Source organism: Podarcis gaigeae (assembly GCF_964106915.1).
Source record: "Podarcis gaigeae genome assembly, chromosome: 11".
NCBI lineage: Eukaryota > Metazoa > Chordata > Lepidosauria > Squamata > Lacertidae > Podarcis > Podarcis gaigeae.
In genome coordinates, this window is record NC_139687.1 from 61,347,019 (window position 1) to 61,363,011 (window position 15,993).

General features: G+C 44.6%; 1 protein-coding gene across 7 annotated transcripts in view; it reads right to left on the bottom strand.

Annotated features, from left to right (window-relative positions):
• Nucleotides 1–15,993, bottom strand: part of KIAA1328 — a 207,206-nt gene that overhangs the window by 110,434 nt on the left and 80,779 nt on the right. For 5 of the 7 annotated variants that reach the window (XM_083702766.1, XM_083702764.1, XM_083702763.1 and 2 more), the window contains one exon: nucleotides 14,663–14,790. In XM_083702766.1, the coding sequence (XP_083558892.1) occupies nucleotides 14,663–14,790 (128 nt within the window). The remainder of the gene's footprint in view (nucleotides 1–14,662; nucleotides 14,791–15,993) is intronic. The other 2 variants (XM_083702769.1, XM_083702768.1) reach the window with 1 other exon arrangement.

Below are 15,993 nucleotides of genomic sequence, written 5' to 3' on the forward strand. Positions count from 1 at the left end.
CCCTCCCATCAATCGTGGTAACCTGCAAAGGCTTACTTAATGGGATAGTCTGTATCTGGTGTTCAGCTGCAAACTCCTTACTCATGAAATTACATGAGCTACCTGAATCCAATAGCGCTTTTATCTTCAGTGGGTGTCCGTTTGCCAGTTCCAGCAACACCTCTATCACAAGCGCTGGTCTTGGAGGTTCCGGCGTGGGCACATTCACTACTCCCTGGCCTGGCTGCTGTGCCCTGATGTTGGCAACCAGGCGTTGGCTTTTACTTGCTCCGTGATTTCTTCTTCCTCCTTCCCCCCAACAGTTCCCGCCATCCCTTGCCATTCCTTCCTTTGCGGACAGACTCTGGCAAAGTGACCTGGCTGTTGGCAGAGATAGCATCTCTTGCCGCTCTTTCCCTCCTTCTTCCGCCCTTCACTGGTGTTTGAAACTGCGCGCGCGTGCGCTGTTCCAAGTTCCATCGGCTCTGCTGGCGGGAAAGGCTGCTCCGGAATCTCTGGAATGCGGAAGTCCTTCCAACGTTCCCCCTTTCCTTCCCGCTTTTCCATAGCTCTAGCCTCCTGGCGTGTTCCTATGGACAGCGCTGATTTAGTCAGCTGATCCATAGACTCCACCCTAGGCGCCCGGGAAAGTTCATCTTTCACTGCCGGAGAGAGACCTTCTTCAAACAGCATTTGAATAGGTTCACTAGCAAGGTCCCACCCTAGTCTATGAATCAGCATGGCGAACTCAGTCCAGTACTCACGTACAGATCGGCTCCCCTGTTTACACGCCATTAACTGTCTGCGCACCACCCCCTGCTCGATCTCGCTGGAAAACATCAAGTCCATGGCGCGAAAAAACTTCATAGTGTCCTTTAAGATTTCATTATTGGCTGCCATCAGGGGCCGAACCCAGTCCTTCGCCCCTCCCTCTAGATGGCCAATCACGTACGCCACTCTAGAGTTCTCATCGGGGAAGTCATCAAACAGTAGATTGAGAGCATATTGCATCTCTGTCCTAAAGGCTTGATAGTTCCTGGGATCCCCCCCAAATTTCTGCACCAATCCAGGCACCCGTCTGGCAAGTGGGGTGGTTTTCCCTTTATCCGCATCTTGAGCCCTCCTCTCCTCGAGCCTCGCCGTTTGCAGCGCCAGCTGGACCTCCAACGCCCTGTACCTTTCTTCCAGGCTTGGACCTGCTCCAGCTCCAGCTCCTGCTCCTCCGGTTCCGGCTGGTTCGCTCATGATGCCCTCTGCTTGCACAAGCTGCTTTCAAAGACTGTCAGATTGCTGTGATGGGATAGTGAGCTGCTTGTGCGTAAAAGCTTGATCCCTCTGGGGTTTGGCTGGTCATCCAAACCGAGGCACTAACGGAGCCCCCAAAGCATGACTCCGTCAGTCGCTGGTAGAATCTGACAGTGGGCGTCTACGGAATTTACGCCAACATAAAAGCTGTTTGACGGACATGCGCCTTCGTGACTCTCTGCGTGACAGTTTCCGGCGAAGGGTGGGAGTTCCTAATGGGGGTCTTGTTACCTCTTCGCTATTCTCACTAGAAGTATCCCAGAGCCTCCCCTCCGCTGTGACTCCTGCACTCCCCCTGCTGGTTCCTTCCTCTGCTGCAGATTCTCTCCTATTCTCCTGGAGCCTGTCCACCACCTGTCCCTCCGATGGCAGTTCCCTGACAGTACCCTAGAGGTTCTGTTTTCGAGCAAAACCCATACCACAAGTGTTCTGCATAAATCACAGCTTAGACTATTTACGTGTTGCATTTCTAAGTCCTAGAAGTTTTGTAAGAACACCGCAGACAAAACACTCAAATCGACCAAACACAAAATTGTAGACAGAGATTCAACAGAAACAGTTTCACTTGGAGGTCTGTTCTTTTCTGCCGAGTTATAAATGCCACTGTTACATTACATACTGCTCAATTCACCCCCACCCATGCAAAAGGTTTCATACCAAGACTGTATTGATTTAAGCCAGTTTCATTATTACTAATGCTCTGCTTAATTTTAAAGACAACACGATATTGAGCAGAATAATGCCCTGCATTAATAAACTTTCCCTTGAAATGGCTAGCAGATTTATTGCATTTGGTTGTTCAAATAAACACCAAGATCACTTTCCATAAATCATCATCTGCCTAAAAAGGCAGCCAGCATGGAACTTGATAGAGAAAGAGAGAAAGAAAAGTTATTAAAAAGTGTGTGAAATCTCATTGTAAATGTTAACTGATGCATTTTAATCAGGTACAACATGCCTGGATCGGTTGTGCTGCCCGACCTCGTCTTAGTGAAAATAAAACCAAAAGTCCCCTCATCCACCAGAAGGCTGTTACACCTGTCAACGATCGCAATGCGATAGTACGCAGTATTGCTACAGCTAAGGTGGTACTATCGCATTTTAAAGGAAGAAGAAATGTAAAGCATGGAAATAAATATGATCTTCATCCACAACTAAAATTGGCCTTTCCACTTGAAATAATCACAACATCCTCCTAACAAAAACAGACGACAAAAATGCTCACCTAAAATCAATGTCATATTCTTTTTTTAAAAAATGTGACAGCTCCTACAATTCTGATAGACACTTTAGCATGTTTGGAACCAGCTCAAATGAGCAGAAGTTCTAACTGGGTGCCTTTCTTATTTAAGACATATTTTAAGACATATTTTAAAATTCATTCCAAAAGGGAAAGTGAGATCCTAGACAAAACTGTGTGGCTGGTGAAGACAAGACAAAACAAAACAAAACAAAACAAAACAAGACCTTTCGAGTGGTGGGCCCACATTATATGATGTCCTCCCTGCAGAGGTGAGTCTGGACTCATCAATGCCTGATTTTAAGCATGGAACGAAGAGGGAACAGACAGACAAAACAAAAGACACGTCTCTTATGAAAATGTTCATATTGATCTGGGAGCAAATTAAAGGGAATACATTCTGAAAGGTCTATTATGCAGGATAGGTATCCAATGTCCTGAGCACATGAACTCCGGCCTTAAGAGCCTAAGAGGAGATCTCAGGCTCATCTAATCCAGCCGTCTGTTTTCGACAGAGACCAGATACTTAGCTTCTGCTATGAAGACAACAGACTTCCCCCTCCCAGCATCCTCAGGTCGCTTGTTCCCCAGAACTTGATATTCAGAGAAACACTGTCTGAACCTGGAGGTTGCTATTAGGCACTGTGGGCTAATAGCCACTGATAGACCTTTCCTCCAGGAATTTGTGTAATTCCCTTTGGGCGCCATCTAAGCCAGTAACCATTTCCCTAACTTGTAGCAAGGAATTCCATCATGTCAGATGATTGGAATAGGTGACTGGACGTGTTCCTTCTCATTCTAAAAGAGATTGAAACTGAAGAACCCACTGCTAAGGGATTACAAGCAGCACAGCGTCCAATTTCCTTTCCTAATGGAGTCCAGAAAAGAAATACACCCTGGGATTTGCTCTCTCATCTACAATTGCATCAATTATCTTCAAAATGATTCAGGTTTCTGAGGACAGTCCTCTGTACGCCCATCTCCTTTTACCAGCCATTTATTCCCTTCTCCCTTCAGTGGGTGCTGCCAGCACACGCTCAGAACCAATGCATGGGGCTAAAATAGGTTCTCCTTTCATTCCTCCAAAAGCTGGTGCTTTGTAAACAGAAAGCAAGGAAGACTCTCTCTGCTTGTGGGAGAAGCACAGTCCTCCTCAAACTAGCAGGACAAGCAATGAACTTGTCCATGAGCCAACAGTGTGATGCGGCAGCTAAAAAAGCCAATGCAATTCTGGGCTGCATCAATAGTATAGCATCTAGATCAAGGGAAGTAATAGTGCCACTGTATTCTGCTCTGGTCAGACCTCACCTGGAGTACTGTGTCCAGTTCTGGGCATCACAGTTCAAGAAGGACACTGACAAACTGGAACGTGTCCAGAGGAGGGCAACCAAAATGGTCAAAGGCCTGGAAACGATGCCTTATGAGGAACGGCTAAGGGAGCTGGGCATGTTTAGCCTGGAGAAGAGGAGGTTAAGGGGTGATATGATAGCCATGTTCAAATATATAAAAGGATGTTACATAGAGGAGGGAGAAAGGTTGTTTTCTGCTGCTCCAGAGAAGCGGACACGGAGCAATGGATCCAAACTACAAGAAAGAAGATTCCACCTAAACATTAGGAAGAACTTCCTGACAGTAAGAGCTGTTCGACAGTGGAATTTGCTGCCAAGGAGTGTGGTGGAGTCTCCTTCTTTGGAGGTCTTTAAGCAGAGGCTTGACAACCATATGTCAGGAGTGCTCTGATGGTGTTTCCTGCTTGGCAGGGGGTTGGACTCGATGGCCCTTGTGGTCTCTTCCAACTCTATGATTCTATGAACTTAATAAACAGCCGCCCGAGAAGTCTACTCTACATGCCATTTCTACCTTCCCAAGTTCAGTGAGATAGGAGACCAAATTCAAAAAGGAGGCAACATGGCGCCATTAGGATGAAGATGGGGAGGACAAAGGTTAAGGCCACCTCTACCTAAAACTGTCCCAGTTTGGATTGGAGGAGGGCACGTCCTCTATTCATTTTTTATTTGCACATAGCTTCTTTGCAGAAAACGTGGCCTCTGCGACACATAATTCAATTCTATCCAGGCCTCTCAATAAGCTTTTAAAGCAGTGGTTCTCAACCTGTGGGTCCCCAGATGTTGCTGGACTACAACTCCCATCATCCCTGAGCTCTGGCCTTGCTACCTAGGGGTGATGGGAGTTGTAGTTCAACAACATCTGGGGACCCACAGGTTGAGAAAAGCTGTTTTAAAGGGTAGATGAGGCATAATGTACCATATAACAGACAGGTGGTTCCCATTACCACAGTCCCACAGTAACGACAATGGATGAAGCAGAAACCTTCAGCAGCGAATGCGTATTCTTCAACCTCACTGCATGCTGTTTTGTTGTTGTTGTTTTTTTTGAGTGGGTTTGGTTGAAAAATGGGTCAGCCACTGAGATCAACCAAAACATCAAGCACTGAGATTCTAAGTTTAATCAACCCTCAATAAAAGCCAAAATTGGGTGGTTCTTCGTTCAAGGGGAAAGACAAGCATGGAAACCTTGTAGCAACCAATCACCTGCTCAAAATTATTATTATTATTATTACTATACTACACAAAAATACATATCATAGTAACAAACAAAAACAATACTCCCCCTTTAAAAAGTTTAAAAGGCAAAAGTATGTTTAATTGGTCAAAGGCCTGGGACAAGAAGAATATTTGTGCTTGGTGCTTAAAGGTACGCAACATTGCTTAAGGAAATATAATGTTTCCATTTCACAAAGACCTGGTTATAAAAGCTTTCACACATGCAATATTTAAAAGCACGCATCACCTCCGAGCATGTGTCCAGAATGTTTTGTGGTGCTAAGTCACAGTAATGGCTATCTGTTTATAGGTCAGAAGAGCAGTAAATTATTCCAAGGGAAAACAGTAAAAGGCTGCATTGTAGCCAGCTGTGCTTTTAACAGGTTATTGTGAAAAGCACAAGGATGCTGGGGAAATGTCCAGGTTTTGTAGCTATTGCCTCAGCCAGTGTTCGCTTGCATAAAGATGTCACTTTTAAACATTTAAAAGTCAAATTGTCTGGAGAATACGTTCGTATAAAATTTATTTTCAGAAACTGATATTTAGCCTGCTGCTATCAGACTTGATTGCTGTGCAATGTTTAAGTGTTAGGCAAATTCCTACAGGTTTGAAAATAGAGACTAACATTGTAGATTCCATACTCAGATGTGTCGTTAGGAAGAGACTGAAATGGAAATTCTTACACTTTAAGAACAACTCAGAGGCTGGTTGTGGCGGCTGCTCTTCCTGTTCTTTCAGTTCCAATGCATTATAATAATTTATCTTGGCATGAGTGAGCAGAGGTGAAGGGAAGGTCCTCAGAAGAACAGAATAAGAACATAAGAACAGCCCTGCTGGATCACCCCAGTGGCCCAATCCAGACAAGCATCCTGTTTTCAAAGTGACTAACCAGATGCCCAGGGGAAGCCCTCAAGGAAGACCTTGCAGATAAGACATATGGAGCTTGTCTTGAGACCCTAAAGCTGGAGAGCAAAACCTGTGGTCCTCCAGATGTTGCTGAACAAGAACGCCCATCATCCCTGAGCACTGGTCATACTGGCTGGGGTTGATGGGAGTTCAAAGAACATCTGGAGGACCACTGTTTCCTCACAAGTGCTCCTCAGATAACGAAAGCCCGCTTAAAAAGCGTCAGAGGGCAGATGAGACTACAGTCATACCTTATGTTACATCCGCTTCATGTTACGTTCTTTCAGGTTACGTCCTGCAGCGACCCAGAAGTACCAGAAAGGGTTACTTCTGGGTTTTGCCGCTCGCGCATGCGCAGAAGTGCAAAATGACATCACGCGCATGCGCAGAAGTGGTGAATTGCAACCCGCACGTGCCCAGATGCGCCGCTGCGGGTTGCACTCTTTTCATGTTGCAAACGGGCCTCCGGAACGGATCGCGTTCACAACCAGAGATACCACTGTACTGGAATTGGAAGAAACCACGGCTTAACAACTGCAGATACTCTTGGGTGAAGCCCATGTCAATCTGTGTTCAGGCCTAGTTATGGGACTGAATCAGTCTTGGCTGCTCTGATGGTTGACCTTTATCAGGAGAAGGACAAGGGGAAGTACGTTGCTGTTATTCTTACTTGATCTCTCAGCAGCTTTTCGATGCCGTAAACCGTGGTCTCTTTCTGAGCCAACTTAGTGGGATGGGTAACAGAAGCACTGTTTTACAGTGGTTCTGATCCTATCTCCAGGGTTAGTTTTAGAGAACAACATTGGGTGATTGTCTTTTGGACCCCAGCAATGTGCTATGGGGATACCACAGGGCATCAACCGGTTCCATGTGCTTTTTAACATTTATACAAAGCCATTAAGTGAAGTCATTAGGAAATTCGGGATAAGATGCCATCAGTATATTGGGGGTACATACTTCTATAACATCTGAATCAGGAGAGTCTGCAAGACCTGGACAAGTGCTTGGGACTGGTAGTGGCTTGACATTGGTCAATTGCCTGCTTTGGATGGGGTCATGCACGCCTGAATGAGCAGGTTCATAGTCTGAAAGTGCTCCTGGATCCATCTCTGTCACTAGAGGCCCAGGAGACCTTAGTGGAATGGTGCGCCTTCTACCAGCTTCATCTGCTAAAACAGCTGCAGCCATTTCAGGCCTCGGATAGTCTGATCACTGTAGTCCATGCACTGGTATACTCCAGGCAGGATTATTGCAACGTGCTCTATGTGGGGCTGCCGCTGAGATTGGCCCAGAAGCTGCAGCTGGTGCAAAATGTGGCAGCTCAACAGTTCATTGGGACAGAATATCGCTAACGCGTTACTCCACTGTTGAAAGAACTACAGTGGCTGCCAATGAGCTACCGGGCTAAATTCAAGCTGCATAAATTCCTACACAGCTTGGGACCAGGATACCTGAAATATCATGTCACCTCTTATGCATCCAGCTGGTCACTGTGCTCTGCAGGCGAGGGCTTCCTGCAGATACCGTCTTATCAAGAGGTCTGTTCCACACAATGTGGAACATTGGGCATTTAGTGTTATGCCACCTTCCCTTTTGAATTCCCTTCCCTTGAAGATCAGACAGGCACCATCTCTATCGGCGTACTGAAGACCTTCTTCATTCTATTGAACTTTCTCAGTCTGAATTGGTACTGGAAATATTGAAAAGACTTTCAAAAGAAAGATTTTTCCAGGGTAATTAGTGTGACTTGCTTACTTCCAAAGACAGAGTGTTCAAGTGGCAGAAAGGCTGCCAATGGCCAGGATCTGATTTACACGCAGAGAGATCCAAGACTCTGCCATATTTGGAACTGGGATCAGTTGGCAATCCCCTGGTATACTTCCCCTTCCCTGGGTCTGTGTGCCAGAGAACTATTTGCAGGTGGCTAATGGTAAAGGATAACCAAACTGCCTTATCCTATTTATGTCAAGAATATGTGTCATGCTGTGGACAGCAAGACAAATCAGGGTCTAATTAGCTCAGTCAATTCCTTCAGTATTATCCTTTCAGTCTACATTGAGTTATTAAAGCCATGGAAATACAACACTACCGAGACAGCAATGATGGAAGTAAGATGTCAGAAGCTTATTAACTGGAGTTTGAGGATGCAGCTGCAAAACAGACAAACTATGATAAATACAAATTGGCTAAATGGTAATCCATACCGTTGTCTTACGTTTTTTAAGCATGCTTACAAACAAGCTCTGTTGCCTCATATACCACTGGTCAAGAGTGGGTTAGCGGCTACTTAAATACCAGGTATGGTGGGAGCTTCAAGTATGAACAAGGAGTCTTGATGCAAAAAAACAACAACAACAAACCACTATTGGGATCTCAGCCACTATTCACAAGTGAAACCAACTTAACATGTATTGCTGTTTTTACTTGCATTTATCCCTTGGTAACTTTGCCTTCGTTCCTCTCCTGTTGCCTAATGTAGACTCTGTTCTTTGCGACACAGGCCTATCTTTTGTTTTGCTGCAATCAGCATGTATACCGACACAATATTTATAAGAAGAAAGATAATAACATATTTAAAGAAGGACAGCGTCACAGAAAATGTAAAGGCTATCCTGTTATGGATTTCATGTACTGTATATGGGGAAAACCCAACAACACTTCACACACACACACACACACACACTCCAGTTATTCACCCAGCTTCACTCAAAACAGAATCTGAAAGTCACAATTAAACACAGCAGAACCTTAAGCAAAATCACATGGAAATTCAAAATTTGCGGGGGGGAGGAGCAGTCCACAGTGGGGATGGGGTCACCTTTCTATAGAGTCCAACATCTGCCTCTGACCATAATCAGAAGCAGGTGTCTTTAGTGGAAGAACAGAACAAAGAGCACATGAAAAGATTTGGACTCAATCCATTTTTAGCAACTTTTTACCACTAAGCTAAAGAACTTTACAATGAAAAGAGTATCACACACTCACACCCATTTAACAGACATAAAGACAGATGCTCACAAAAGGAATGGTGACAGTCAGCTTTACAACAGTCACATAATCTGGAAATCTCATATGCGGCTTCTGCTTATTAGTTGGATAGATAGATAACAGGATGCCTGCAATGTACATATAGAAATACTCCTCTCAGAGCCCAGCTGGGCTGGCAAATCTCGATCAGGTGGTTGAGTGTCCCTTTTATACAGGATCCTCTCCAGTGAAATAGCCCCATTTGCTATTACTGTCTGATCTCAGGGTGAAACTTGAAATGGATTGAGGCACCCACCCACGTACGCAAGAAAACGTGCAATTTTGCAAAGCAGCTGTTCAAAACAAGTACCCTAAGGACTAAATTATATTTGAAGTATTGTTCGGTGCTGTTTAGGGTCTGGATGGGGCGGGGGGAGGTTCACTCCTCAAGGTAGTTTGGAAGAAAGCTGATACTGATTGATATCTTGGCAAAAGCTGGTTTCTCAGGTTTGATTAAAACCAAACATCCAAAAACAATCACATCTGGGATTCAAGAGCTCTGTGGTCTCCAGTAACCCTCCTGTCTGGTGGTGACTTCCAGTTTTCATAGAATCTTAGAGTCATCTAGTCCAACCCGCTGCAATGCAGGAATCTCAGCTAAAGCATCCCTGACAGATGGCCATCCAACCTCTGCTTTAAAGCCTCCAGGAAGAAGAGTCCACCACCTCTCGTGGGAGTCTGTTCCACTGCTGAACAGCTCTTACTATCAGAAAGGTTTTTGTATGTTTAGTCGGAATCTCCTTTCTTGTAACTTGAAGCCACTGGTTCAAGTCCTACCCTCAAGAGCAAGAGAAAACAAGCATGTTCCCTCTTCCATGTGACAGCCCATAAGATATTTGAAGATGGCTATCAAATCTCCTCTGTCTCCTCTTTTCCATGCTAAACATATCCAGATCCTTCAAGCGCACTCCTTGTACGCTCCTCATATGTTTATCCTTTCCATCTGAAATGAAGGGCCACTGTACAGCTGTAGACCATCTGCTCTGAGTACTGAAGGTCCCAGATCCAGATCCAATCCTTGGTACCTTCAGATAGGGATGGGACAGACTCCCTTCCTGAAACCTTCCAGACCAGGCACCCCCAAACCCAGGCCTCCTGATGTTTTGGGACTACAATTCCCATCATACGACATATGATATCTTTATTGTCACTGTCCCATACAGAACAATGAAACTGAAAATCTACATAAAACATTGAAAAACCCCTAAAAACTCTGAAACCCCATTTTAAAATACAATATACTATAGAGACTCCTTATGCTGCGTTTAGAACCAGAATTGCATTTGCGTAGGAACTGTTTCTCAGTCAGCTAGTCCTGGTCTTTATAACCCTGTACCTTCTTCCAGAAGGCAGAAGCTGAAAGAGATCATTTCCGGGGTGCGTACCATCCTGCGCTATCTCTGCAGCTTTCTTATGGCATCTGGCAGCATAGATTTGATCTAAGGTGGGAAGAGTGTACCCAATTATTCTCTCCACAGTCTTTACAACCCTGGACAGCGTTGTTTTTTCCCTGGCCGTGCAGCTCCCAAACCACACACACAGACCAGAAGTTAATACACTCTCCGCAGTACAATGGTAAAATGCCATCAACAGGTCCTTTGAGAGATTGTTTTTCCGAAGGATTCTCAGAAAATATAACCTCTGCTGTGCTCTCTTCATCAGGCTGTTTTCTCCCCAGGTTAGGTCATCCCTGACCACTGGTCCTGTTAGCTAGGGATGATGGGAGTTGTAGTCCCAAAACAGCTGGAGGGCCAAGTTTGGCCATGCCTGTTCCAGACAATACTGAGCTAGATGGGTCAGTGGTCTAACTCAGCAAAAGGCAGCCTCCTATGTTCCTGGGGCAGCTTGTTTTGTCGAGCTCTGGCCTTTGCACCCCTATAGAGTCCCATGGAGAATAGCTCCTCCCAAGCCTCTAGCCAACTCCTGCATCCTTCAAGAGTACTAGTCCATGATTAAAAAATAAACCTACTACATTTTGGAGAGTGCAGAATCGCTCTACTAGCTTTTCCTATTTCCACTTCAGCCACGAACAATTGCCAACAAACCCAAAAGTCAAGGGATTTGCAGATGTAGTGAACATTAAAAGTAAAAAACCAAAGTGCCGCCAGCTGTGCTCACAAACAAACGGATTAATATGAAAAAGGGGTGGCTTGGCAAATAATTTTGCCCTTCCTGCCACGGGAGAGGTTCAAAACAGCCCCCGTGCAGAGGTTCATTCGGCAATGGAGCAAAGAAGCACAGGTCCTCTAAGTTGCAAAGCATTTCCACAATTTCTCGCCAAAATAAATTGAATTCTTTCCACTGTTTGAGATGGCAGCGAAGCAAGGACTGTATAATTAGGTCAGAGCTGATTACCTAGAACAAGGGCAATTTTCTTTACATCCAAGTAAAGCTTCATGAAAAGCAGCAAAGAAAGTGCATTTGGGAGTAGCTGAGAGACTGTCTAAAATCTTTCTTGATGAAAGCGATTTAACTACATTTTAATATAGATGGTATTTTCTATTAATGTCAGGGCAGAAACTTATTGCTCCACATATCTCATCACAAGGGCTATCTCTGCATCTGTCTGAGTCAACTTCAGTGACCACTTCAATATTCACTTTACAATTAATGCTGCTTTTTTATGGCTCGCTAGAAAGTAAACCAATTTCAGCCCAGCTCCTCAGTATTGAATTTATTATAAAAAGTTATGTACTTAAAACTCCTATAATGAAACCAGAGGCATCATGAGATATTAACCTAGAGTTAATGCTGAGAAAGCCGGTTTGAATAATTCAATTCATGTCACCTTAAGTATCTTTTCAAATGGAATTAACTTTATCTCACACACAAAAAAGGAAGCGCCACGTTCCAGCTACTGATTATTGACTCCACGAGGGCTCCGTCTTAAATCATCACGGCACCATTTTCCCCAGTACGTTTGTGGGGCTCTTGCCAAGACAGATGCTCAGAATGGAATGCCAGGCTGTCAGCCGAGGGCCGCTGGGACTCCACCCTCCGAGAAAAGGTTCTTCCGCATCCCAGAGACGACCCAGCGGAGCTGAACCAAGAGCTCGCTGGATTCACAGTTTGGACGGGATACAGGGTTCCTGCAAAGTTTTTTTCTCAATGTCAGTGCCTCTTAACAATATCAGGAACTGTTTTCATCATCACTCAGATGGCTTTAAAAGAAGAATTTGACCTTCATGGATCCATTAAGGATGGCTACATGATACTGAGCTATTAGATGAATCTGCGCCATGAAAACCCAGCTGGCCACAAGCCTGGTGTCCCTGGCAGACCAGAGTGGTATGTAGACACAGAAAAGAAAGTTTTTGGGGAAATAACAGCACCAAGAACAGGATGAGAAAGCAGACAATTCTGGTCAAGTAAAAAGAAGAATCATATCCAGAAACTGCAGAAATACATCACTGTAGATAATACTGAGCTAGAGGAATAAGGCCGCTTCCTATGTTCATATGCCACATAAACCTAGTGCACTCTGTGTTCGTTTATTCTCTCTTAGAACTGAGATTATCCACTGCATTTGGAAGCTGGTAGAATGTGGAAGGAAGGAAGGAATTGGGCAGTGTAGCAAATCTGGGAAGAGAGACCGAACAAGGACTGATAGCAGCCTCTACCTTTTCAAAGTCTGCCATTCACCAAAGTATTGCAGAAGGTCACAGCTGTATTCTTCAGTGTTAAAAGGCCACCTGTCCACTCATTCATGGATCCAATGAAATCCGGTCATAAAGCAGGTCGTAAAGCAATACCAGTGAGACAAACACCCCCAAGGTACCACAACACTGGCAGTCTTCGGGCTGCTGCAAAGAACATGGGTTGATTCACACATGCATGCCCCTGAGGTCCTAAGATTACTGTTCTTCTGAAACAACAGAGAAAACTCTGGCATGAGACTCTGAAGCGCCACAGGGCCTTTTGAAATTGAAATTCTAACTTGAGTACAGTCGATGCTCCAAAAGCTTTAGCAACATGACTTGTTTTATTCAGGGAAACAACTACTGCGAGAGTAAGACCATACACTTTTGACTAAACTCACCTTATGCCATTCTTCTCCCAAAGTGTGTGTGGGGGGGGAGATTTAAAAGTATATTTTTATATGATGTTCACATCACAGTAAATCTCCTCTGTATGCCTCCATAAAGCTGTTGGAGAACAAAGACTAAAACCCTTGTCTGAAGTGACACCCAAATTGCAGAACTTCCGTTCTGGATGTAGGCACCTGACATGTGTTTTTTTACTATCTTTTAGGCACCATGCAAAGTCTGTCCCATGTTTAATGGCAGGTGGTTACTGTAACTTCCCCCTGGCTGGTTCCACCTCCACACTAGTCTTGAGGATGGTGCTCCCCAAACTCCAAGAGGTGTTGGAGGCTCCTGCTGGCTCCAGGCTACAGCTCACATAGAGGACGTACTAGGCTTTCCTGTGGCAGCTGCTTTATCTTAAAAAGCGGGTAGGGCAGCAAGCATCCAACAGAAAGAGAGCTGGGATGAAGGGGGCGTTGGTTCTTGTAGAAAAGGTCCTTCCCATTCACTGCAGCACTAAAGTGGTGAGAAGGAGAAGGACAATGAAAGAGAGCCCTGAAGCCCAGCTGCCTTTTGAGGAGAGGAGAAGGACAGCCAACAGAGTATCAGAAGGGCAAACAGTCCAGCCAGGTCTTTCAAGAAGGGTGTGACAATCAAACTGGTGGAGACTATCTGTTAGGAGGCTTAGAGGGAATATCTGGGTAGGTTCATTCCTGGGAGAATGCGGTTCCTCCCTCCTTCATTGCTGTGCTCTTAGTTTGTAACTGGACTTAAACTGCTCAAGTCCAGAGCTTATAACCAGCTCCAGTACTTTTTGCTGGTTCAGTACCCTGCCCCCTACAGGGGCTGCCATCTGCCTTCAGGAGCTAGGGCTGTAAATGTGCCCCACTGGTCCAAAAAGGCTGGCAGCCCTTGAACTTAGCAGAAGGGGGTGCGGAGCAGTCCATAGGCCCTAGTTCAATAGGAAAAGCCAGGTCTCTTTCTGCCTGGCAGTCACCAGCACCTCCTCTGTTCTATGCTTGGCAGGGGGTTGGACTCGATGGCCCTTGTGGTCTATTCCAACTCTATGATTCTATGATTCTATGTGGCATTTCTGGAGGGGCTGGGATATGTTACCTTGGTCAGTGCCTTTATGGAAGGTGGTCCCTCCCTGTCCTCATCACACCCTTCAATAGTTGGACTGCTGTTTTATAGTTGCTGGATCAGTGCTCTTTCATCTTCTGTTTTAATCTATTGTTGTGGTTTTTTAAATGTTTTTTCCATTGTTTTATATGATGTGCTCTCTTATTGGGCTTGGTTCCAGGAAGAAGGCAGGGAGGAAAAATGAAATGTGCTTTGTGTGTTGGAAAGCAAAGCACACATCAAGCTATGATCAATGATTTCACTGTGCTGCTGATCCAGAGATGCCTTTCAGCTGGGATTTCTCCCCTCTAGGCCCCATGAGAAGGGAAGGGAAGGGTGCCTGGAGGACCCGCCACCTTTAGGGAAGCACAGCAGGTTTAAATGCTCCAATGTTTGCCGTTGGAGCCCCATGGCTGCAGGTGCCATTTCAATAGGATGACGAATACCAACCATCCAAAAGGAAACAATGCCGTTGGAAGAGATGAGGCACTTACCTGCTGCTCCTTCTGCTTGGCAGCCTCAAGCTCCGAAAGAGAGTATGTGAGCTTTTCTTGCTGCTCCGAGAGATACTTCTGATAAAGGCTCAAAAGTTCCTGGCACTCTCTGTATTGCTGCTGCAGAGGTGAGATAGCAAGTTAAGGACAAAAACATTTCTCATGGATGAGGGAGTGGGAAGGGGGGAGGGAGAAATGAAGTCAAACACATTATTCTGTGCAAATCTGATTTAGCTGTCCAGGTAAGAAATCAGAGCAAAATACATGAGCCATACAGCAAGAAGATGGACTCTTTCAGAATGTCTAGAGAGAATAAGTTACAACTACATAAACAAAATATTCATTTCCTTTCATCTAGATTCCTGACTAAATGCAAGAACGCGGCTACATGGGCCAAATATTACTGAGATTTGCCTTGCAATTTGGGCCATGTAGAGATTGCCTTAATTTATACAAATCCTCCCTCTACAGGGCTTTGCACAACATGTCCATTCTCCCACAAGCCACCAGTTTCTGGTGCCCAATCTTTCCATGCCTCCAACACACAACGTTGGGTGTTTGCCTGGTCGAATAATGAACAATCTTCTAAGCATTCCCTTTAAACAAAAAACAAGATGATGCAATCATCAGCATCCTGATTACAGAAACAAAACTAGACAATTGTTCTTGTGAAGCAATTAAATTAACGTTCAATGAAATTATCGGAACCTTTAACAATATGTTTCTACAAATGTGAATGGTGAATGGGCAGTTCTCCCCACTGGCTTTTATCCCAGAAAACCAGGATCCAATGTTACCTTTTTTAAAAACGATGAAATTAAAAACAGGAAGTAAAGTAATAGCAATTAACAACAGAGTAGACAGCAAGCCCATTTTTAAGGGGAGTTGTGCTAGGGAGGCAGCAATCCAATTCTCCCCCCCCCCCATTTTATTTATTTATTAACATTCTTATATTACATCTGTAAACATTGTCATATTACGTTACAGGACTTACTATAATATAATTTCCAACATGTATACAAAAATTATATACAAATTTTACATACCTAAAAAGAAAATGAAACAAAAAAAGAAAGAACCAAGAAAAAAAATAAAAACAAATTTTTCCAAGCCAATTCTTCAATCAACATCAACACCTTGTTTTGTGTAAAAAAAAACCAAGATGTGAGTCATGGGCAATCCTAGGCTATTTGTGTTCAGAGGTGCCTGCTGTTATAGCAGGGGACCAGCAGAAGATGTTTTGCTACGCTGTTAGGTTTGCACCCAATTCCTGCAGGACCAGGGGGTTTGGGGGAGTAGTTCTCGCTCCTTGTGAACAAATGTCACCATAA